At 38.0% G+C, this 23672-nt stretch overlaps 1 protein-coding gene across 1 annotated transcript in view; it reads left to right on the top strand.

Moving 5' to 3' along the window:
• LOC136873668 (proton-coupled zinc antiporter SLC30A5) overlaps window positions 1–23672 on the top strand; it is a 299129-nt gene that overhangs the window by 218390 nt on the left and 57067 nt on the right. The window contains exon 7 of the mRNA XM_068227712.1: window positions 19387–19559. Coding sequence (XP_068083813.1) covers window positions 19387–19559 — 173 coding nt within the window. The remainder of the gene's footprint in view (window positions 1–19386; window positions 19560–23672) is intronic.

The raw sequence follows: 23672 nt of genomic DNA on the forward strand, positions 1-23672 counted from the left end.
GCACAATTTTCAGTGAAGCATTCAAAATAATTGTACTCAATAATAATGATGTTAGAATGAAGATTTTATGTTGTAAATCTTGAAACATTCGGGTATGTGGAGAGGCACTTCACATTACTTATTGTCTCTCGAAAAATTGGAGTCTGAGTACATTTGCCTTTGCTCCGATATATTGGATGCGAGGCTTACGGACCTGGGACATCAGAATGCAGAGGGCAAAGTAGGCCGTAATTTCATCCTCATTAGTGTCAAACCACTTACCATCATCTTTTTATTCATGCGGGTCCAATAATTGTTCCATAGCGTAAATATGTGTTTCCTGTGCAATGTGGGAAACAGTGAGTTCATAAAATCCAAGAATACAGACAACTCCGATACACAATAATTATCTAAATATTAGTCTCTCAGTTTTCCTGATACCCCTGGAGAGCCTCTAGAGTGATGAATAATTGGTTGGTTATCACTAGAGCCCGGATTTCCATGCACTATCAAATCTCAAAATATGCATGCATTCATGCACTATCATATAGCAAAACATGCACGATAAACTGGAAATATGCACAATCAAAATTCACTTCCTTTTGAAACATTTGTACAACAACTAATTTCTCCAAATTGCCTTGATTTAAGCTTGTCCGTTTATCTGTCAGCACATCCTTAAGCACAGAAGTTCTACGTCACAAGAAGGGACAGTGCATAATTAATTGAAGACATTTGGGACAAAGTGAGGTCAAATTGTATGTCTTTTGCATTTTCACTACAATATGTCTTATATAGGCTTGATGAATCAAAATCAGGATTTGAACGGATCACTTTTTTTCAACTTATATCTAGCTGCCTCAGCTATACTTCTCCGCGCGATGATGGCAGACACATTTGAATCTCCTCAATAACTGGCATTGATTGCCTGTTCGATAACAAAGTGACGACTGAGAGTTCCCGGTAGGAAAATCCAGGATAACAACGGAGATCATTTAATGTGCAGTTTGTACTCGGGCACTAGATTCCTGTAGAACTGTTCAAAAAACTCAGTTTCGGGCACCTTAACACACATGCGGTTAAAAAGAGTTAGCATCCCGGTGGCATAATCGTCAATACTTTCCCCTACTCCTTGCGTCCTCCGGAAGGTTTCCTGCTTCAAGCAGTAGTCCATATCGGACACACCAAAGCGCTGTTTGATGCGGCTAGCACACTCGTCCCACGTCAGGACGCTACCTTTTATAAGCCTGAACCATTGAAGAGCTGGCCCCTCTAGCATTCCCGGGATAGCAGGGACAAACAAATCAAGAGGTAACGAGCTGCACTCAGCGATATCTTCAACCCGTTCCAAGAATTCAATCACACTGGAAGTTTTCCCTTCCCCTGAGAAATTTAGCCTCCACTTTCTCACAACATCACGTTAGCATGGTGATCGGAAATAGGCCTAGAAATGGGGGAAATTTGATCCATACGATTCTCGCTAAGAGCACAGTTACAACAGGCAAGAGCATTATTATCATCAGGGCATTTATTACTATTCCTACTCCCCACAAGGGAATCATCGAGCTCGTTCGCACCTTGCCTCATTTCACTTTCCAGGTTCAACATGTCTCCAGTAACACTATCAGCACGATTACTTATTTCTAAAGCCTTTTGATTCTCCATATCGTAACCCAAGTTTCAGAGATATCAAACACAAGATACATACGCAAGGCGACAACAATGCACATAAACTATAAATTAAACTTAAGATTAAGCCCAGAAATTCATAGTATCATAAGGCTAAATTAAAGCGACCAGAACTGACTTAAAATGCGTTTCCAGCTCTATCCCGTCTGATTTCTCCTCAGAGGAGGTATCCTAATCGAGCACACCTCTGCTACCATTTGTGCCAAACTCCCTGACCCCTTAACTACCCCTAGACATATTATTAATCCATACAACCTTGACTGACTGGAAGGTGATTGGGGATTTAAATGAGACTATGAAGTGGGTATGTGGGAAACTGGGAGTGAAATTTCTAGATCCTAATGGGTGGGTAGGAGATAGGGATCTGCACTCAGATGGGTTCACTTAAACCGCAGTGGTACATATAAGTTAGGAAATTTGTTTAGAAGGGTTATAGAGAGGTACATTCAGGGAAACAGGGTGCTCTAGGCAGCGGTATTAAGGGAACAGGGAACTGGAAATCAAGTAGGGATGACATAAAACTGTTAGTGCTCAACTGTAGAAGTATTGTAAAGAAAGGAATAGAATTAAATAATTTAATAGATATATACTTACCAGATATTGTAATAGGAGTTGAATCATGGCTGAGAAATGATATAATGGATGCAGAAATTTTCTCACGGAACTGGAGGATGTATCGTAGAGATAGGATAGGAAAGGTAGGGGGGGGGGGGGGAGGGGGGAGTATTCATTCTCGTGAAAGAAGAATTTGTAAGCTACGAAAAAGTTAAAGATGACAAACATGAAATTCTAGGGGTAAGGATTATTTCTAAAGATAATAGGCAACTAGATGTCTTTGGAGTGTACAGACCAGGAAAGGGTAGCGCAAGCTGATTCAGAATTATTTGATAAGATAATCAGCTAGGTGGGAAACGATAAAGAAAAGAACGTGATCGTAGTGGGTGATCTCAATTTACCAAATGTCAATTGGGAAGGTCATGCGACCGACAGGAAGCATGACCAACAAATGGCAAATAAGTTAATATGGGAAGGGCTCCTGATTCAGAAAGTGATGGAACCAACTAGAGGGAAGAATATTCTGAATGTGGTGCTGGTAAAACCAGATGAGCTCTATAGAAAACCAAAGTAAGAGATGGTATTAGTGATCACGAAGCTGTTTTTGTGGTAATTAAAAATAAATGTGAAAGAAAGGAAGAGATTGAAATTAGGACTGTTAGGCAGTACCATATGGCTGATAAAACAGGCATGAGGGAGTTTTTAATAAGCAACTATGATCGGTGGAAAACGGTAAATAATAATGTAAACAGACTCTGGGATGGGTTTAAAGCAATTGTTGAGGAAGGTGAAAATAGGTTTGTACCTTTAAAGGTGGTAAGGAATGGTAAAGATCCACTATATTATAACAGGGAAGTAAAGAGACTAAGAAGGAGGTGCAGGTTGGAAGTTGGAAAGAAATAGTTAGAAACGGCTGTGGAAGTAAGGAGAAATTGAAGGAACTTACCAGGAAATTGAATCTAGCAAAGAAGTCAGCTAAGGATAACATGATGACAAGCATAACTGGTAGCCACACTAATTTTAGTGAAAAATGGAAGAGAATGTATAGGTACTTCAAGGCAGAAACAGGTTCCAAGAAGGACATTCCAGGAATAATTAATGAACAAGGGGAGTGTGTATGCGAGTATCTTCAAAAGGCAGAAGTATTCAGTCAGCAGTATGTACAGATTGTTGGTTACAAGGATAATGTCCAGATAGAGGAGGTGACTAATACTGAAGAAGCATTAAAATTTACCTGTGACAGCAATGACATTTACAGTGTGATACAAAAGTTGAAAACTAGAAAAGCAGCTAGAATTGATAAGGTTTCGGGGGATATATTAAAGACAATGGGTTGGGATATAGTACCATATCTGAAGTACTTGTTTGATTTTTGTTTGCATGAAGGAACTTTACCAAATGAATGGAGAGTTGCTATAGTACCCCTGTATATAAAGGAAAGGGTGATAGGCATAAAGCTGAAAATTACAGGCCAGTCAGTTTGACATGCATTGTATGTAAGCTTTGGGAAAGCATTCTTTCTGATTATATTAGACATGTTTGCAAAATTAATAAATGGTTTGTCAGAAGGCAGTTTGGGTTTAGGAAAGGTTATTCCACTGAAGCCCAACATGTAGGATTCCAGCAAGATATAGCAAATATCCTGGATTCAGGAGGTCAATTGGACTGTATTGCGATTGACTTATCTAAGGCATTTGATAGGGTAGATCATGAGAGACTACTGGCAAAAATGAGTGCAATTGGACACTGACAAAAGAGTGACTGAATGGGTGGCTCTGTTTCTAGAAAATAGAACTCAGAAAATCAGAGTAGGTGGAGCTTTATCTGTCCCTGTAAAAATTAAGAGGGGAATTCCTCAAGGCACTATTATTGGACCTTTATGTTTTCTTATATATATCAATGATATGTGTAAAGAAGCGGAATCAGAGATAAGGCTTTTTGCAGATGATGTTATTCTGTACAGAGTAATAAATAAGTTACAAGATTGTGAGCAACTGAAAAATGACCTCGATAGTGTTGTGAGATGGACAATGGGCAATGGTATATGATAAACGGGGATAAAAGTTAGGTTGTGAGCTTTACAAATAGGAAAAGTCCTCTCAGTTTTAATTACTGCGTTGATGGGGTGAAAGTTCGCTTTGGGGATCATTGTAAATACCTAGGTATAAATATAATGAAAGATCTTCGTTGGGGTAATCACATAAATATGATTGTAAATAAAGGGTACAGATCTCTGCACATGGTTACAAGAGTATTTAGGGGTTGTAGTAAGGATGTGAAGGAGAGAGCATATTTGTCTCTGGTGAGAACTCAGCTTGAGTATGGTTCCAGTGTATGGGACCCTTACCAGGATTACTTGATTCAGGAACTGGAAAAAATCCAAAGAAAAGCAGCTCGATTTGTTCTGGGCCTTTTCCGACAAAAGAGTAGTGTTACAAAAATGTTGCAGAGTTTGGGCTGGGAAGAATTGGGACAAAGGAGACGAGCTGCTTGACTAAGTGATATGTTCCGAGCTATCAGTGGAGAGATGGCGTGGGAGGACATCAGTAGACGAATAAGTTTGGATGGTGTCTTTCAAAGTAGGAAAGATCACAATATGAAGGGAAAGTTGGAATTCAAGAGGATAAATTGGGGCAAATATTTGTTTATAGGAAGGGGAGTTAGGGATTGGAATAACTTACCATGGGAGGTGTTCAATAAATTTCCAATTTCTTTGCAATCATTTAAGAAAAGGCTAGGAAAACAACAGATAGTACTGCCACCTGGGCGACTGCCCTAAATGCAGATCAGTAGTGATTGATAACATCAACACGTTTGTAGGGAATAATTCGAGCCGCGGGATCTTCGATTAGGAAAGGCTGAAATACCGCCCCGAGCTGGAAACTCCCCCTCGTAATTGGTGAACAAGGGGCAAGACTATGACTACTAGCAATAAAAGAAAAATGACTTAGAACTAGGGTTTATTAATAAAATTCAAATGAAACATTAAAACAGAAAAGAGAACTCATGAGTGAAATCTAAAGAAGTGTAAAGATAGTAAACATGGACGTACCTTGCATTAATAAACATCTCTGAATCATAGCGTGAGCTCAAGGCTAACACTCGTTTGAATACATTATCACACATTTTAAAATGCTCAGCTCCTATCAAGCACACCTTCATTATATCATTTGCAGTGTAATTACCGTATTCACATCTTAACCCTTTGACCGCCAGCCTCATATGCGGTGTCCATGTCCTATACCGCCAAGGCCTAATGAGCACTTTGTACCTTGCAGTAAATTATTCGTAATAACTTTTGTTCAATTTATGTAAATTGGATGGGCCTTTTTTTGTTTGGAAGGCAATGCTTCGCACATTTTATTGATGTAAATTAATGCACCTTTATTTTATAAATTTTTATTTTATGAAGTGATAATTCAAGTAAATATTTTCTTTCTTTGAAAAAAATGTGTTTCATGATAAAAAACCAGTAAGAAAAAAATATTTTCGCTATCAAAAGCTTCATTATTTTAGAGAGGTGGTGTTTCCTATGCTATATATATATTTTAAAAAAATAGAGCCTTGTGTACAATATTACAGTTACTATATTTTTAATTATTATTATTATTATTATTATTATTATTATTATTATTATTATTATTATTATTATTATTATTATTATTATTATTATTATTATTATTATTATTATTATTACATTAACGTGAAATGTTTGCCTTAAAAATGTGATACAAGAAATTATGTACTAATATTTACACATGTTTATGACGTGTTCTAGCAAATGTGCTTAGGGAGTCACAAAGGGTGTACACTCTTCTTACATTGTTTACAAATGTATCTGGTCTTTTTTCCATTTACCACCTTGACTAGTACTAATCTTTCTGAATACGGAACAGTTGCGTTCCTTTTTTTTTTCCGGTAAAATAGTAAGGGGTTCGTTACCCGCCCGCGGGAGCTGAATTGCCGCTTGGCCATCAAGCCACTCGGCAGCAAGTTCCTCAACTAAACATTTTGTATATAGTCTTATTTAATCCAATACTAGTCCAAAACATGTATTATACATTATTAAAACGAATAAATAACTTGGAAAGTATTTTTTCCGGAATGTCCAATCAATCGGACGTTGGCGTTTTTAGAATGAAAATCGAACGTCCCATCAATCGGACGTTGGCGGTTAAAGGGTTAATAAGGTCGCCCGTTTTAAGATAGAATGCCATTCATTCACAACACTGCTTTTACTACACCATTATGTAATCAACAATACGAATAGCAACACAACAATCCGCCCATCATTGAGAACAAAAGACAGATAAGAAGAATGGAGATATCGGCGCGATGCTAAAACCAGCCTCCATGGACCAAAACCAAGAATGATAAATCCAAAGAATACTACAGGCACGCCCAATGCATAAATACGCAGCCAACATGGCGGCTACTTGAGCGAGTATCAGCCATGGATAAAAATAAATTTACAGGTCTGTGCCGAGAACGAAAAGGGGCACAGATACAAACAAACAATTAGGCAGGTCGACTGACATACCACCTTTTTCACTCCTCCACACACCAACACATACGCTTCCAGCATTCGTATGCACACATGAGGGTATCGGGAAATAAAATGCGAACGGCTGTTCAAATAACACAGTCAAATACAAATCATAAATTTATGACTACACTGTCATTATCAACAGGTCTCCCATATTCCAAGTTTTGGCATGCATTGTGCAATTATATTATAAGGTCGGGGCGAACCATCCCTTTATTCACATCCATCAACATGGTGCGTCCTGAGCGACCTGGATGTTGCTCCTTGGTCGGCACGAGAGGCATATATATTTAGGGATTATGAAGTATGGGAGCACGCAGTGCACCAAAACGTAGCCATACAGAGACCCTTTTGCCATCATCACAAGATCACAGCCACACCCACACGAAACATATCATACGACGGAGCGGAAAAGATGCATGTGACAGTTGGGAATGAATCATCACCAAAAACAAATATTAGAAAAAGTACCAACATACCTGCAGTTATCAATAGTTAAAATAAGAAAAAAAAAAAGCTTAAATAATCAAATCCTGAAGACGTTAAATGAATATTTATGACACAAAAATGCCACCTCAACCATCGTGGCTTGCATTGTTGTTACCTGCCACATACACACAGAGAAGATGAGCTTCAAAGAGAAAAAGTCACCGCTCTCGTAAAACGAACGACCTCCCAGTTTAAACACACAAGGTTCTGCTCTCTACTGGTCATTACAAAACATACATAAGTAAATATGGGAAAATGAGGCCGATAGAAGCCATTTGCATAAAAGTGTCAAATAAATGAACATGCAACAAGCATGGTTCAGGTCTCAGCCGATGGAGTGCGGTATGCCGATACCTTACGGGTCGCTAAGGAGCCCCTCCATCTTCTAGTAACTTTCGGCCTCAACCTCGCCGAACTTTCACCACCCACAAATGCTATGCTTGTGGGTCGACAGATCATCTGCGTAACAAGTGCCCAGTAATAAAATCAAGTGGGACAAGGAATGGAGCAGGGTCATTACAAGGATGTTTTAAATGTGGCTCGTTTACTCATATCACCAAAAATTGCCCTGATGCCAATAGCACCCCCTCCTGCTCAACTTCTGGTACAACCTCCGCGAACCCTAATAATTAAAAGTGACTAGTGTCTTCGGTTGAGTTGGCATGTTCATGCTTTCCAGGCTTAGCCTCTGTTAAACCTAGCGGAAGCTAGGGTAAGGATAACGGTTCTTCTAATCTATCATTTGAATGCTCAAACAAATGCCTTAGGATTGCGGCAGAGACCTCGGCACTTGTGCCTTTTCTCAAAATTGAATTGAATTGTGAACCGATCACTGCTCTATTAGACTCTGAGAGTGTTTGTTCTATTATTTCGGCTGACTGGTATTCTAAATTAAAGTCTGTTTGTAAATTTTCTGATTATTGTTCGTCTTCGGTCCAATGCGTTTTGGCTAATTCCTCTCCCTTAGAAATTTTAGGTTTCATATTCGCCAAAATTCGGATTTTTAAATTCACTTGGAAAATGTAATTGTTTGTGGCCAAACACTTGTCTTGCCCCGTTATATTGGGAGCGGATTTCTTGTCTCATACCGGTCTAGTGCTCGACATTCAGAGCAAGTCGTACACTTTCAAATTTACCAATAATTGTAAAATTCCTTTGCTTAAGTTTAATTCTGTGTCATGTTCATCTGTTTCGCCTACCCAGGAGGAGATGTTGTTAGACCTTAGACATCTACCTGAGGAGCAGGCTGAAAAGTATTCGTAAGTTGTGTCAGTCGTTCCTGGATGTATTTTCCGATACTCTTGGTGTTACTGACCTCACTGAATACAAGATTGAGGTTACGGATTCGATCCCGGTTAGATTTCCACCTTATAGGCTATCTCCTCCTAAAATGAAGGCTCTAAAGGAGATCATTGATCAGATTTTAAAGGACGGGATTATTCGACCCTCCAAGTCGGCTTATTCATCGCCCATTTTCCTGGTGCCGACACCCCAAGGTGGCTTCAGGCCTGTCATTGATTATAGGGCTTTAAATCGGAAGGTGGTGTTACAATCTGTGCCTCTTCCTGACCTTCACTCTTGTTTTTCATTGTTTTGGAAAGCTTTCTTCACCATCTTAGACCTTAACCAGGCGTACAACCAGATCCCTCTAGCTGAAGAATCGAAACATCTAACTGCTCTTGCCACGGATTGGAACTTTTATGAGTACAACCGCATACCTTTCGGGCTCCACACGGGGGCAGCTGTGCTCACAAGACTGCTAGATAGGGTCTTCTCCGACATCAAATTTGAATACTTGTATCATTACCTTGATGATGTCGTCGTATTTTCTGAGACCTTTGAAGAACACCTTGATCATATAAAAGAGGTCCTCAATCGCCTTTGTAAGGCCGGGTTGACTGTGAAGTTATCCAAGGTAGCTTTTGCTAAACCTTCTGTATCATTCCTAGGGAATATTGTGTCGCCATCCATGATTTCAAATCTCCTAAGGACATCAAAGGTATTGCCAGGTTCATCGGCATGGTGAATTTCTTCAGGAAGTTTATTCCTAACTTTGCTAACAGAACGGTGCACTTGAACTTACTTCGTAGGTAAGGCGTCATATTTGAGTGGGGACCTTCTCAACAAGCCGCTTTTGAAGATCTGAAATTAGCTCTTTGTAATGCCCTGGTCCTTGCTATGCCTGATTTTCCAAGAAATTCATTGTACAAACCGACGCCTCGTCATCGGCTGTGGCTGCTGTCCTTCTTCAGGAAACTGAACTCGGAAGATGACCCATAGCCTATGCGTCTAGGACATTATCAGCTCAAGAAGCCAAATATTCCATCTATGAAATTGAGGGTTTGGCAGTCTTATTTGCACTAGAGAAGTTCCGACTCTATCTGGAACATATCAAGTTCGATCTAGAAACCGATAATCAAACCTTAAGTTGGGTCTTAGCTAGGCCGCGTCGTACTGGTCGTATAGCCCGTTGGGCCATCAAGATTTTGGCCTTTCAGTTTGATGTTAGGGATATCAGAGGATCTGAAAACGTTGTTGCGGATGGACTAAGCCGCATGTATTCTCGTGATGGGGAGACCACTGAACCTGGAAGATAGTTCTTCTCTTCCCGCGTCCTTACCTTTGGGTGTAAATGCCATTCTAACTGATGCCCCCATGTTGTTTAAGGATATTGAAAAATATCAACGTGAAGATCCTGTGCTGGCCCCTATTATTAAAAAAAAAAATATTTTTTTTACTAGTTGCTTTACGTCGCTCTGACACAGATAGGTCTTATTGCGACGATGGGACAGGAAAGGGCTAGGAGTGGGAAGGAAGCGGCCGTGGCCTTAATTAAGGTACAGCCCCAGCCTTTGCCTGGTGTGAAAATGGGAAACCATGGTAAACCATCTTCAGGGCTGCCGACAGTGGGGTTCGAACCTACTGTCTCCCGAATACTGGATACTGGCCGCACTTAAGCGCCTGCAGCTATTGAGCTCGGTGCCCCTATTATTGAAACCCCTTCTTCTGGGGAACATGTCATCCCTTATGTACTGAGGAACGGGGTTTTGTGTTGCCCATCGAGGCATGATCAGAAGATGAGAGTAGTGGTTCCTGCCGTGCTTGTACCTATGATCTTCAAGTACTATCATGAGACCCCATTAGGGGTGCATTTAGGCATTTTCAAAACTCGGGAAAAGATCCGAGAGATGTTTATTTGGAAAGGTATTGATGATGAAATTCATGAATTGGTAAAAGCTTGTAAATCTTGCTTGCTTAGTAAGCCCACCTTGTCCACTAAGCTAGGTCTATTATCTTCTCATCAAACGTCGTGCCCCATGGAACACCTCTACATAGACTACATCGGACCATTCCCCCAATCAAAGGGGAACGCCAACAAATTCATTCTAGTGTGTGTAGATGGTTTCACAAGATTTTCCTGGCTATTTCCGACGAAGCTGGAGTTAAACAAGTTTCTACCTATCTATTTAAAAAAAAAAAGACTTCGAAATTTTCTTCAACTGGAAATAATTTTTTTGTCAAAATGCTGCTGTGTCACCCCAAGGAAGGACATTTGGGGGGGGGGGGGAGGACTGTACCGGGAGGTACACCCCAACACAGCACATTCACATTCTGAGCCTAAATGAACTCCTCTATTGGTAAAACAGTGAAAATGAAACTACACCAACTTAGAAATTTAATGAGAAGATGTCACCACTAAAATATTGTGTAATTTTGTTATTATGCAGTTTCCTAACCTGAGTGAATTTCTGCTTGTTTTGTTTGACATTCATCAAGAAGTTTGGACATTCTTCCACAGATGATACCACTAAAAACTACGATCATGCACCCTGGTGCGAAGTGAAAGAACCTATAATTTAAAGAAGTTTTGTATTTCTAGTTTTTTTTTAACTAATTGATGTTCATTTATTTTTGGGTTGGCAATATTTACCTTTTCTTTCTGCCAGTTTTGAATCCATCCAATCACTAATTTCTGTAATTAATTTTCCACCAATCACAGGCTTCTTCTCCGATTCTGAGTGTTACTTTTGAAACCTACCAATAAAATTTTGAGGGTGTGTCTTGATTAATCGTGAATGATCTCGAACCTTCCCTGAGGGTTTATAAACTGCGGCTTTTCTCGTTTCTGTGCCAATTGATAGTCATCTTACTAAGTGCGTGTGTAAAAGCATGAGGCGGGCGGCCTTTTTCATCGGTCAGCAGTACATCTACAAGCTAATGGCCACATAACATCTTTCTTTCTTGCTAACTTCGCAGTTTAACCCGAGGGAAATGTCCAACTCTTTTGTTATGTAACAAACTTATTAACTATGTAACCTACTTTTCTAAAAATATAACTTTCTGCCGGCTAATGTAAAAACTTCATAAAATCTTTAACTGTAAATCGGGGATAGAGAGTGATGTACCCTCTCGAGCTCCCCTTCATCTTGGTTTGAGGTGACTACGTTTCATAACTGTTTTTCATTCTGTAATGTGGTAATGTAATTTCTATACTAGTCACCTCAGTAGTTTGGGAATACCCCCTGTTTCATCGGCCTAGAGCCCTTTAGGTTTTTAGTGTTTATTATCTTGGAGTGCAGGGTACGCCTCCATTCATTTTGTGTTTGGGCCAGTTATTTAACCTGTTCCTTTTCATTGAAGACCCCCCGTAGGTTGGGTATTAAATACCCGTGTATAAATCAGTTTTCATATTGCAAGTTGTGCCTTGAGAGGTCAGTGTCTGTAAGTTGATGTTGCCTTAAGTAGGCAGTAAGAAACTTTTTTTTTGCTAGTTGCTTTACGTCGCACCGACTCAGATAGGTCTTATGGCGACGATGGGTCAGGAAATGGCTAGGAGTGGGAAGGAATCGGCCGTGGCCTTAATTAAGGTACAGCCCCAGCATTTGCCTGGTGTGAAAATGGGAAACCACGGAAAACCATCTTCAGGGCTGCCGATAGTGGGGTTCGAACCTACTATCTCCCGAATACTGGACACTGGCCGCAATTAAGCGACTGCAGCTATCGAGCTCGGTGCAGTAAGAAACTGAGAGCTTGTTAGCTCTCTTTCAAATTTTGTAATTGTAAAGAGTGTCTTTGGAAGGCTAGATGTTTTATTTTGGGAGCAAGTGCTCCATGAATTAGGGGATTTCTGCCCTTGAGTAAATTTGTGCTCTTTGTAAATTTGAGCTGAGAGCTCAAGAATCGTAACGCGAGGGGCTTGAAGCCCAGGACTTGTAGAATTCGCTATATTGTATTTTCCTTGCCTTGTTTGTAAATTGCTAATTGTACCTGTTACGTTGTTATTTGTTGATTTTTGAAATTCTAAAGAAATATAACCTTTGTTAAAGCTTTAAATTAACTTTGATATCGTAGTTAGACCAATTTACCCCAGCACCATCTTTCACCTCTTTCTGCTCCACGGGTACCCCCACGTAACAATCTTCATTGCAAAAATGTTGTCTGTAGTGGATCTGATACTACGAAAACCGTTCTGATAGTTCCCAATAACATTCTCAGCAAAGGGTTTTAAATGCTGTAAAAGAATAAAAGACAGAATTTTGTAGACCGTGTTTACAAGAGATATGCCATGATAATTTTGAACTTCTTCCTTATCCCCTCCCTTATGAATTGGGAGAATAAGTGATTCCTGCCATTCTTTTGGAATAACTTCATCGTGCCATATCCTTAGAATGATCTTATATATGTATTTATATAATCTTTCTCCACTGTATTTAATAAGCTCAGCAGGAATGTTGTCACTACCTGAAGGTTAATTGTTTCTTAAACTTATAATAATTTATAATACCTCTTGATATGATGGCTCTGGTATTTGTTCTTCTGATGGGGAACTAGATGGTTTACCAATACAGGTTACTGGATCAGCACAATTCAGCAAGGAATCAATGAATTGCTTACAGTAATTTAATAATTTGTCCTGATCAGCAATTAAATTTCCAGACTTATCTCTCATAATACTCGATCTTGGTTGAAATTTTTTAAAAATTGTGTTGACAATTCCATACATCTTGCGGATGTTCCTGATTCTGTAGTCATCTTGGATTTATTTTATTTGTTGTCTCAGGTAGACTTTTTTCTTTCTATGAATTAATTTTACTACATTCTTTCTGTTTTTCTCTGTATAGTTCCTCTACATCTATATTCTTATTAGAATGCAGACACTTATTACTTCATATTGCCACTTCATTAACTGCATCTTGACATGCCTCATCGAACCATTTCTTTTTCTCACTAACACCTTTTGGTATCACTTACATTGCTACTGTTGTCATGATTTGTTTCGCATTATTCCACATTCATTCACAAACTTCGTCATTTGTTTCATCAATGTCTTCTGTAGGATCTTCTCCCGGAATATCAAATCTGTTTGCAATTTCCACATTATACTTTAATCTTTCAACCGACTGCTTCAGTTTCTCGGTATCAACTTTGCATCTTTTCTCATTCTGTGACTTTGTAACGTGCTCCCGATATATATGTTTTCTTACCTCGTGCATATTCATCGCTAGTGACATTGGACTGCTACGTTTACCATCCATCTGTTGCCTTGTCTGCCTCACGACTGTGTGTGTGCTTGCTTTCCTCTCCCCGCCACCCCCTGACGTCATCATTGTTCCCGCACATTGCACGCCTGGCTCTCCGGCCTATATAAACTTGCCGTTTTGCCTTGATCGGCGATCAGGTGTGTGCATTATGCTATTGTAAGCAGTGGGAGTTGTATATCGTCCGTGCTGACTTATTTAACCTGTGTGGGAACTTTCTATGTCTCACTGGGTGAGCAGACTCATGTTTTATTGTACATATTCATGTGGATATTCTTTCTAGCTCCTCACAGACTTGGTTACAAATATCAAGCTTTGAAAATTTCGGTCCCTTTTGGACCTTACTTACACTATGGAGCACTTCCTTCATTTCTGTGAACATTGATAATTGTGATTGAGGAGTTTTCCTTGGCGGACCAATAAGCGAGCTCGAACCTTACATCGTGTGTTGAAATGAACTTAACCTTCGACGGGGTTTTGCAGCCTGATCCCTGACTGTTCCCTTAATGCCCTTACCTGTGTTTTGTTATTTCTTTATCCATTTTCCCTACCATCTACCGGTGTATGCCCTTGTTGCTTCCTATTCTTCTTCTTCTATGAGAAATTAATAATACACTAAAGATAGGTAATGGTCTGCAAATTTTCATAACTGTTCTTCTATTTAATGGTTTCAAAATTAATGTCAACTTGTTCTTCTAGTTAAATGAAATTCATTTTCGGGGGATTAAATATTGTGAAATATCAATGTGGTGGTTTCTTCGCATTGCTATCCCAATGTTTACTGAATGTATCATTCCACTAGTATTTTAAAAAAAAAAGTATATTCAGGGTACGTCCTTGCTACGATATTGACACCATTGTAACTATTTGAATCTTGTCATCTGTTTATAATTCTCACAAAGCACTTGTACATACGCCTTATTTTCTTAACTTAATCTTCTAACATGTCTACCATTCCAGTACCTGACCTATACCAAAGATTATGAGTTTTAATTGCTATGTATCATGTTTATAAGCTTTCTTTTGATGGTGTTACAATATATGTCATGAATCATAAAACCTGATCCCTTGGGCTTATTATTTGTTTGGTGTCCCCTTTTCATTCCTATGCTCCTACTACGGAATACCTCTGGGGAAGGGCCTTGATTTGTGTTCTGCGCGACTAACTGCGCACTGCCTCGTGCATGTTTCCAGTTACTCTGCTTGGCCTGACACGTAAACATTGTGCTCTCTCATATGATTGAGGGAGACTCTCCTCTCCTTTTTTTGAGAAAACGTGTTTTAGAACTGATCTATGCTAAAGATATAAAATTGTAACAACTTACAAGAGGTTTTCAGTTTAATTTTAACAGAAGCAATTATCATATTGTGATCAGATCCTATCTCAGCTCCTCTGTAAGCTCTGATGTCAGTTATGGATCTCCTATGCCTGTTATCAATTAGTACATGATCATTCTGATTGGCAGTCTTACCATCACACGAATACCATGCTTCCTTATGTATTTGTTTATGTGGGAAAGTGGTACTCCGCACATTCATGTTTGTGGATGTAGCGAAATTTATTAGTCTAATGGCATTATCCTTGCTTTCATCATGCAGACTTTCCCTTCCTATTGATGGCATAAAAATTTCTTCCTTTCCAACTTTTGCATTGAAATCAGCTAAAATCACATTGACATCATATTTGGGTAATTTATTCCACAATTCTAACAAATCCTCATAAAAGGAGTCTTTAACATGATCATCCTTGTTGTTTGTGGGGGCATGGTAGTTCACCAGTGATACGTTAAACCATTTACAATTTAGCCTCAAATAGCATAGTCTTCCATTCACATGTTCAAAGGACAGCACTGACCATACTAGTGAATTTTGGACACAAAATGCAGTACCAAATTTGGGGGTCCAGTTTCTTTACCTCTCTTAAAAAGTGTATATATCTCCATGTCCTGTATATCATTACCTAATAATCTAGTCTCTTGAATTGCAGCAATTCCCACTCTATACTTCTCCAGCTGTTGACTGAGGATTTTGAAGGATCCAGGTTTATACAGGGTTCTTACACTCCAAGTTCATATTCGTAAAGCCGATTTCCATTCCAGGGTCATCATATTTTGTTATCCATTCTTATTCATCCGAGGCAAATGTGAGATATTCGTAACAGCCTTTTTTTATGCAATAGAGCCGTTAACCCTATGTGCACCACCAGCCTGAAGGGCCAGAGATTTCTGTCAGGGTTGCCATACCTTGGATAAGTAGTGCCAGTTTTAAGACGCCAGGTACTCGCCCTCACCCCTTCTATTAGAATAGGATTTGCTGGTTATAATGTATAGCATTATACATACATTATACATACATACTCCCAAGGTTCTCAACCAGCTGATGCTTGGGATACCCATTCATGTCTTTAATGGATTGGTTTCCCGTTCCCTTCCCCCTCCCCCTCCTATGCTGTTGACCATCTAGTGGCTCTTTCATCTTTAGGAGTAGTTTCTCACTCCAAGAGCAAGCCGCCCTCCTAGGAGGCAATTGGCATTTGGTAGAAGGTGGTTTCCTTATACCAGGAGATACTCGATCCCTGCACTCGTTAGCCGCCTGTATAAAATATATATATACACAACCGTTGCCCCCTCTCTACCTTGGGGAGATGAATGTCAGGATTTCACCTTCATTGAAACTCAGACCAAAAGGCATTTCCCAGTTTGTCTAGTTCTTTAGAGAGGATTATTATTATTATTATTATTATTATTATTATTATTATTATTATTATTATTATTATTATTATTATTATTATTATTATTATTATTATTATTATTATTATTATTATTATTATTATTATTATTATTATTATTATTATTATTATTATTATTATTATTATTATTATTATTATTATTATTATTATTATTATTATTATTATTATTATTATTATTATTATTATTATTATTATTATTATTATTATTATTATTATTATTATTATTATTATTATTATTATTATTATTATTATTATTATTATTATTATTATTATTATTATTATTATTATTATTATTATTATTATTATTATTATTATTATTATTATTATTATTATTATTATTATTATTATTATTATTATTATTATTATTATTATTATTATTATTATTATTATTATTATTATTATTATTATTATTATTATTATTATTATTATTATTATTATTATTATTATTATTATTATTATTATTATTATTATTATTATTATTATTATTATTATTATTATTATTATTACAGGGTTACCCGTGGATCAGCAGAGGTGAAAGAAGGTGCGGGCTGGAATGGGTCTAACTACAAGGCCGAAACATTAATTAAAATTTAAGTAAAGGTTATATTTTCAATAGACAACAAGATTTAACAAATTTTCACTAGGTGAGATAACTACGAAGTCAAGAGTCTTGGGACCAGGTGGCAGTCTACGTAGAAAATATATTGTGCGTCAGAAGAAGAAGGACCTGGATGATTACGACAGACAGTAAAGCAGAAGAAGGAAGATGAAGCACAAGATGCATTAAGCACGACATCCGTCCTGAAGTAATGTGAGAGCGGTTTCTGGGGCGGAGATAAATGCCGTGGGAAAAGGGTGTGTGGTTTTTAGTGGGTAAGAATCTCCACACACTTGTTGAGTGCGGACCCTCACAAGCGTCTTTTGAAAGATTTTCCACACACCCTCGCAAAAAAAAAAAAAAATATATATATATCTCGCTTGGTTCTTTGACTAACTCGTGAAGCTAATGAGAGTATCAGTCAATCAGTCACTACTGATCTGGATTTAGGGCAGTCGCCCAGGTGGCAGATTCCCTATCTGTTGTTTTCCTAGCCATTTCTTAAATGTTTGCAAAGAAATTGGAAATTTATTGAACATCTCCCTTGGTAAGTTATTCCAATCCCCAACTCCCCTTCCTATAAACAAATATTTGCTCCAGTCTGTCCTCTTGAATTCCAACTTTATCTTCATATTGTTATCTTTCCTACTTTTAAAGACACAACTCAAACTTATTTGTCTACTAATGTCATTCCACGCCATCTTTCCACTGACAGCTTGGAACCTACCACTTAAATTAAGAACTAGTGTGAGGTTTAATGGTCCACCCAATCCACCCAATTGATTGGACGGACAATTAAACCTAACACTAGTTCTTAATTTAAACTGTATCAGTATGGATTTATATGATGAATATGATGTTCTAACTCCATGGGGAGTAATATTTTTTGGAAATGGAGAATTCACTTCTCCTTTAGCAGGTTAGCAATCTCTATTTGCTAACACGGCGGGACTACGCGCTTGGTCTGCCACTGTTAAGCGGAGTCCTGGAGGGGCGTGCCAATCCAGCTGATGAGCCCAAATGGCACGTCTGGGCGAAACTCTGCAAAATGCACACGGCCTAACCACCCAAAAGCTGATTCTATTCATGTGATTGTTATATGATGAAGTTTGTAAATTGTAACATACCACTTATTACATAACATCAGCTTTATGGTCCGTATCGCACTTCAATAGATTCACAATTAAGTATTTATTTATTTTCCACCTAGTCGATACAATGATTGCTTAAGGCAATTTTTAATGGTCAAAAGTGGTACATGTTTCGTATATTATCAACATCTTCAGCCACATAACACTGTTTAGATGAAAAATATATAAAATTGACAAAGTAATGTAACATTTTTGTAACGCTACTCTTTTGCCAGAAATCACCCAGAACAAATTGTGCTACTCTTGTTTGGATTTTTTCCAGTTCTCGAATCAAGTAATACTGGTGAGGGTCCCATACACTGGAACCATACTCTAGTTGGGATCTTACCAGAGACTTATACACCCTCTCATTTACATCCTTACTACAACCCCTAAATACCCTCATAACCATGTGCAGAGGTCTGTACACTTTATTTACAATCCCATTTATGTGATAACCCCAATGAAGGTCTCTCCTTATATTAACACCTAGGCACTCACAATGATCCCCATAAGGAACTTTCACCCCATCAATGCAGTAATTAAAACTGAGAGGACGTTTCCTATTTGTGAAACTCACGACCTGACTTTTATACCATTGCCTACTGTCCATCTCACAACATTATTGCAGTTATTTAGCAGTTGCTCACAATCTTGCAACTTATTTATTACTTTATACAGAATAACATCATCCGCAAAAAGCCTTATCTCTGATTCCACTTCTTTACTCATATCATTTACATATAAAGAAAACATAAAGGACCAATAATAATGCCTTGAGGAATTCACCTCTTAATTATTACAGGGTCAGATAAAGCTGCGCCTACTCTAATTCTCTGACACTATTTTCTAGAAATGTATCCACCCATTCAGTCACTCTTTTGTCTAGTCCAGTTGCACTCAGTTTTTCCAGTAGTCTCCCATGATCTACCCTATCAAATTCCTTATGTAGGTCAGTCACGATACAGTCCATTTGACCTCCTGAATCCAAGATATCTGCTGTATCTTGCTGGAATCCTACAAATTGAGCTTCAGTGGAATAACCTTTCCTAAACTCAAACTGCCTTCTACTGCAAGATTATTCTAATATGTACTTTTCTTTCATTTTACAGGTTTGAAATGCCACGAATTGCTAGAATTGGATCTATATCCATTTCACTATGGGCTCTTCTGGCTGCTGTGTTATGGCATCAGCCATGGGTTAGCCGGGGTGATGGAGATATTCTCCCTGTAGAACATGGCCTCTCTGGAGGAGGTGTGCTAGCTTGTGGACTCTTCATGTTGGGTAAATAAAATTGGACTGTTTCTCCTCTGTAGCAACGCAGATTAGTTAACATTTACTTTCCTCTTTGTGTTGGCATGTAACATGAGATATCCCTTAACCTAAATTATGTAGGCCATCCAGAAATTAAGTTTCCCTATTTCTTTTCTTGTAAAGTAAGCTATTTAGCCCAGAAATATGAGCATGTGCGGCTGGTATGACATTTAAAACTTCATAATTAATTCCATATTGACCTCTATTCAATTTAAATTGAGATGTAGTTTCCACCTATTCAATACTTTATTTGTCCTGCATTACATAGGACTAACGCATATTATTTTAGGACATGTTTGTCTAAGGGCCGTTTGTATAAACCGTTTGATCTTAGATCAGAGACAAAATTGATCTTGGTTCACACAAAACTCGGACATTTTGTATTGTATAAACGTTAATCTGAGATCAATTCGCACTGAACTAAGATCAACTTTGAAGAAATTTCTCCGATCAGACTCTTTGATCTTAGTTCAAGGAGTTGTTTTCTACTTGAGATACAAGAACAGCTGAGTGTTAATAAAATGTTACCTGTGTTGTTACGATAAATAGTAAAAAGTTAAAAAAATACATTGAAGTCTAACCTCGTACATTGCTAGCTATATTTGTTGTCGTATATATTTCAATCAATCAATCAATCAATCAATCAATCAATCAATCAATCAATCAATCAATCAATCAATCAATCAATCAATCAATACTGATCTGCATTTAGGACAGTCGCCCAGGTGGCAGATTCCCTATCTGTTGTTTTCCTAGCCTTTTCCTAAATGATTTTAAAGAAATTGGAAATTTATTGAACATCTCCCTTGGTAAGTTATTCCAATCCCTAACTCCCCTTCCTATAAATGAATATTTGCCCCAGTGTGTCCTCTTGAACTCCAACTTTATCTTCATATTGTGATCTTTCCTACTTTTATAAACGCCACTCAAACTTATTCGTCTACTAATGTCATTCCACGCCATCTCTCCGCTGACAGCTCGGAACATACCACTTATTCAATACATATAAATTTTTACATTTAGGAATTTACTGTATTATTAATTCCACTTGAGACATGTTTCGCCCTTCATTGAGGGCATCATCAGTCAAATCACCTCCTCAAGGCAAAAATCAGGTACCTGATTAGTATTTAACATGCACACATTAATATACATTACAATGGGAAAATTAAGTACGAGAAACAGTTGTACAATGGTGATAGTTGGCAATATAAGTTTATAGACTAAGTAGTCGGCACCAATGAGTAAAATTACTGGGTAATTTTAGCAGAGCTAGCAGTGGTGCTCCGAAGAATAATTGACGCACTCATACGAAATTATAACGTTTTTACAAATTATTTACATTATAACAGTCAGGGGAGAAAGGGTATAGTGCTTGGCGGCAATGTTTGTAACAAAAATTACTGTCAATGGTTGGTAACTATACAGTAAATTTACATTATCCAATTGAATAGTTGAGAATTTACAGTTTATATATATATTTACAAGAGAGCCGCTTGGTGAGGAAGGATATAACAATGTGTAGCACCAAGTGCGTCCTGTTGTTTTAATTGTTGGAAGACGATTGCAGCATTGACATATCAGAAATATGCAGAATGGTTTAATCTTATTTTATAATCACAGGGGGCAGGGAAATATTCCATAGCCAAATAAGGTTCTATAGGCATCAAACTGAAAGTTATCTGGTTGATGTCCCGGGTTCGGTACGGTGAACTTGGTCAGCGTGGACGGAGACTCCTTGGGTGTCACTGGGTAAACGGTGCACTCGAAGAAAGTATCACCTCATAAACTATCCATGCATGATAGCTTTTCTGCAACAAATTTTCCACTCGCAGCAACACATTATAAACACTTTCCGACGCATACGTGAGATATGTGGTGCTTTGCATTGGGCCGTAATCTTTAATTAGTGTTTGGGAAGCAGGCACATTATCAGTCGGTTTGCCAAAAAGAAAAGGATGACATAAATCACACTGAATCCCTTTTGAAATATTTCAGCCTATGAATCCGGCTAAATGATACACTAAGTACTCTTTGCTACAATTCCGCCCACTTAACTCAGGTAAACTGTTTTCCCAGTCTGGTATTTGAATGTCATTTTCGATGTTCACAGTTTTGTCCCTGATTTCATCTACAGCTTGTATCTTCACTGCACGATTTGCATTTTCAATTTCTCATGCAAGAATACACTTTTGATTAACAAGAGACATCAATGGGGATTCAGCTCTGTACTCACAGTTTCTGCCAGACGATAAGGCAAGTTTAGTCGGTACGTAAATAGACTGCAACGTGTGTAAATGTAGAAAGTCAATAGTGGACGGATGATCATCACAACTTAGTGATTGCAGGCTACCGAAATGACGTTCTAGGGGATTTTGATTAAATTTTCCTGTCAAAACGTAGCTATAATTGTGTTCCCACAAATATTCAGACAATTCTAAGGTACTTTCGATGGTAACTCTTAAAGACTCCAGTGTCCTTTGTGAAGCAAATGAATTTTGAGTATCTCTGAGAACATTCTGCCATTTAATTAATGTTTCATGTGCCTGTGATCCTTTATGCAGTGCTTGAGTGGGAATAGCTGAATTTAATGCGTCAGTCAGACAGTTTAAATCGCTTGTGAAAATTTCCGTTTGTTTACTGTCTTCTAAACCCTGTGTTTTAATACCTCAATAGAATGCTATACCATTAGCGACTGATCTACCAAATAGTTGAAATGCCAGTCTTTCATTCATTCGCTGAAACGAATTAGGATCCAAGTGGGCAGAGGTCAGTTTGTAGCAAACTTTTAATCCGGAAAATTGAGGAGAAGGGTCACATTCGTAAACTTTCCTGTAGAATGAATAATCAACAATATTGCCATTATAATTATCCTGTCCTTTGTCATGAAAATTATTTCTTACACATTTAAATATATGTGGTGCGTCTGAAAATGCCCATAATTTTCTGTTGGAGTCAGCTGGATTGGAAATATAACACTTCAGATTCTTTATGTTACCAGATATTCCTAAGCATTTCCACAACTTTTTATTCGACTGGCTACCATCCGATGTGAAACCAATGATTCGGACACCTACTTGCTCTAATTGCATGGTGACTTGAATGAGAATGTTTGCAATTATATCACCAGGGGTGGCATTCTGGCTAGCATATATCGCTATGGGTTGTATCCAGTTATATAGAAAAGGAACAAACATAAAAACTAGAGCATGATTTGCCAACTGACCCTTGCTTTTATCTTCAGTAAATTTCCCCAAATCAACAAAACCATTCACTTGCAACGATTCCGAGTTAAAGCGAATTTCTTCTTGTAACTTTACCTTGTCAAATATCAACATCCCTAAGCATTCATGTTCCTCCTTTACATTAAACAAATCTGCTATGACAGCGGTAGCATGCTCATTTATGCCATACAAACATTTTAGGCCCTTCACCAAATTTCTCAATTGGGATTCAGAAGACAAAGTCAGCAAGTCATGATTTGAACAGTGCCGATAACCCTTGGGAGACTTTATTTTTAAAAGAAGTGCATCAAGAAGAAATTCATCACTATATCTCATTCCTTTTTTTACTTTACGCTTGACTATAATTTTATGTTTTTTGCTGAGAGAACCAAATTGTTTTCACTGAGTGAAATTTCACTTTGATTTTATGTCAGAAATGTCTTTTTCAACCAAGTGTATCTTAGCTTTAGCGACATTGAGTTGATTCTGCATTCTAATGAAATTACGTTTCTGATTCTTCAATCTCCTCTTTAATAGCACAATTGTTTTCCTAGCATCTGCGACATTAGAGCTATCTTGAACTGCTGAGCATACAGGTTGATCACTATCACTGATATTTATGATCTGTTCAGGGCTTTTATTAGAGAAATCTCTTCATGTGGATTGCCTATTTGTGGGCGAGTTGCGTTTCTATCTGCCTTAGAAATATACTTGGGTAGAGGAAATATGTAAGTAAATGCTTCTGGTTTTAATTTCTAGCACTGTCTTGGTATCTCTACTCTTTCACCATTCACCGTAAATGAGTCTACTTTTACTAGAAAGTCATTGCAAAAATGAATGTCACACACAAAACAGTTAT

This window comes from Anabrus simplex, chromosome 5 (genome assembly GCF_040414725.1).
Source record: "Anabrus simplex isolate iqAnaSimp1 chromosome 5, ASM4041472v1, whole genome shotgun sequence".
NCBI classification, from domain to species: Eukaryota; Metazoa; Arthropoda; class Insecta; order Orthoptera; family Tettigoniidae; genus Anabrus; species Anabrus simplex.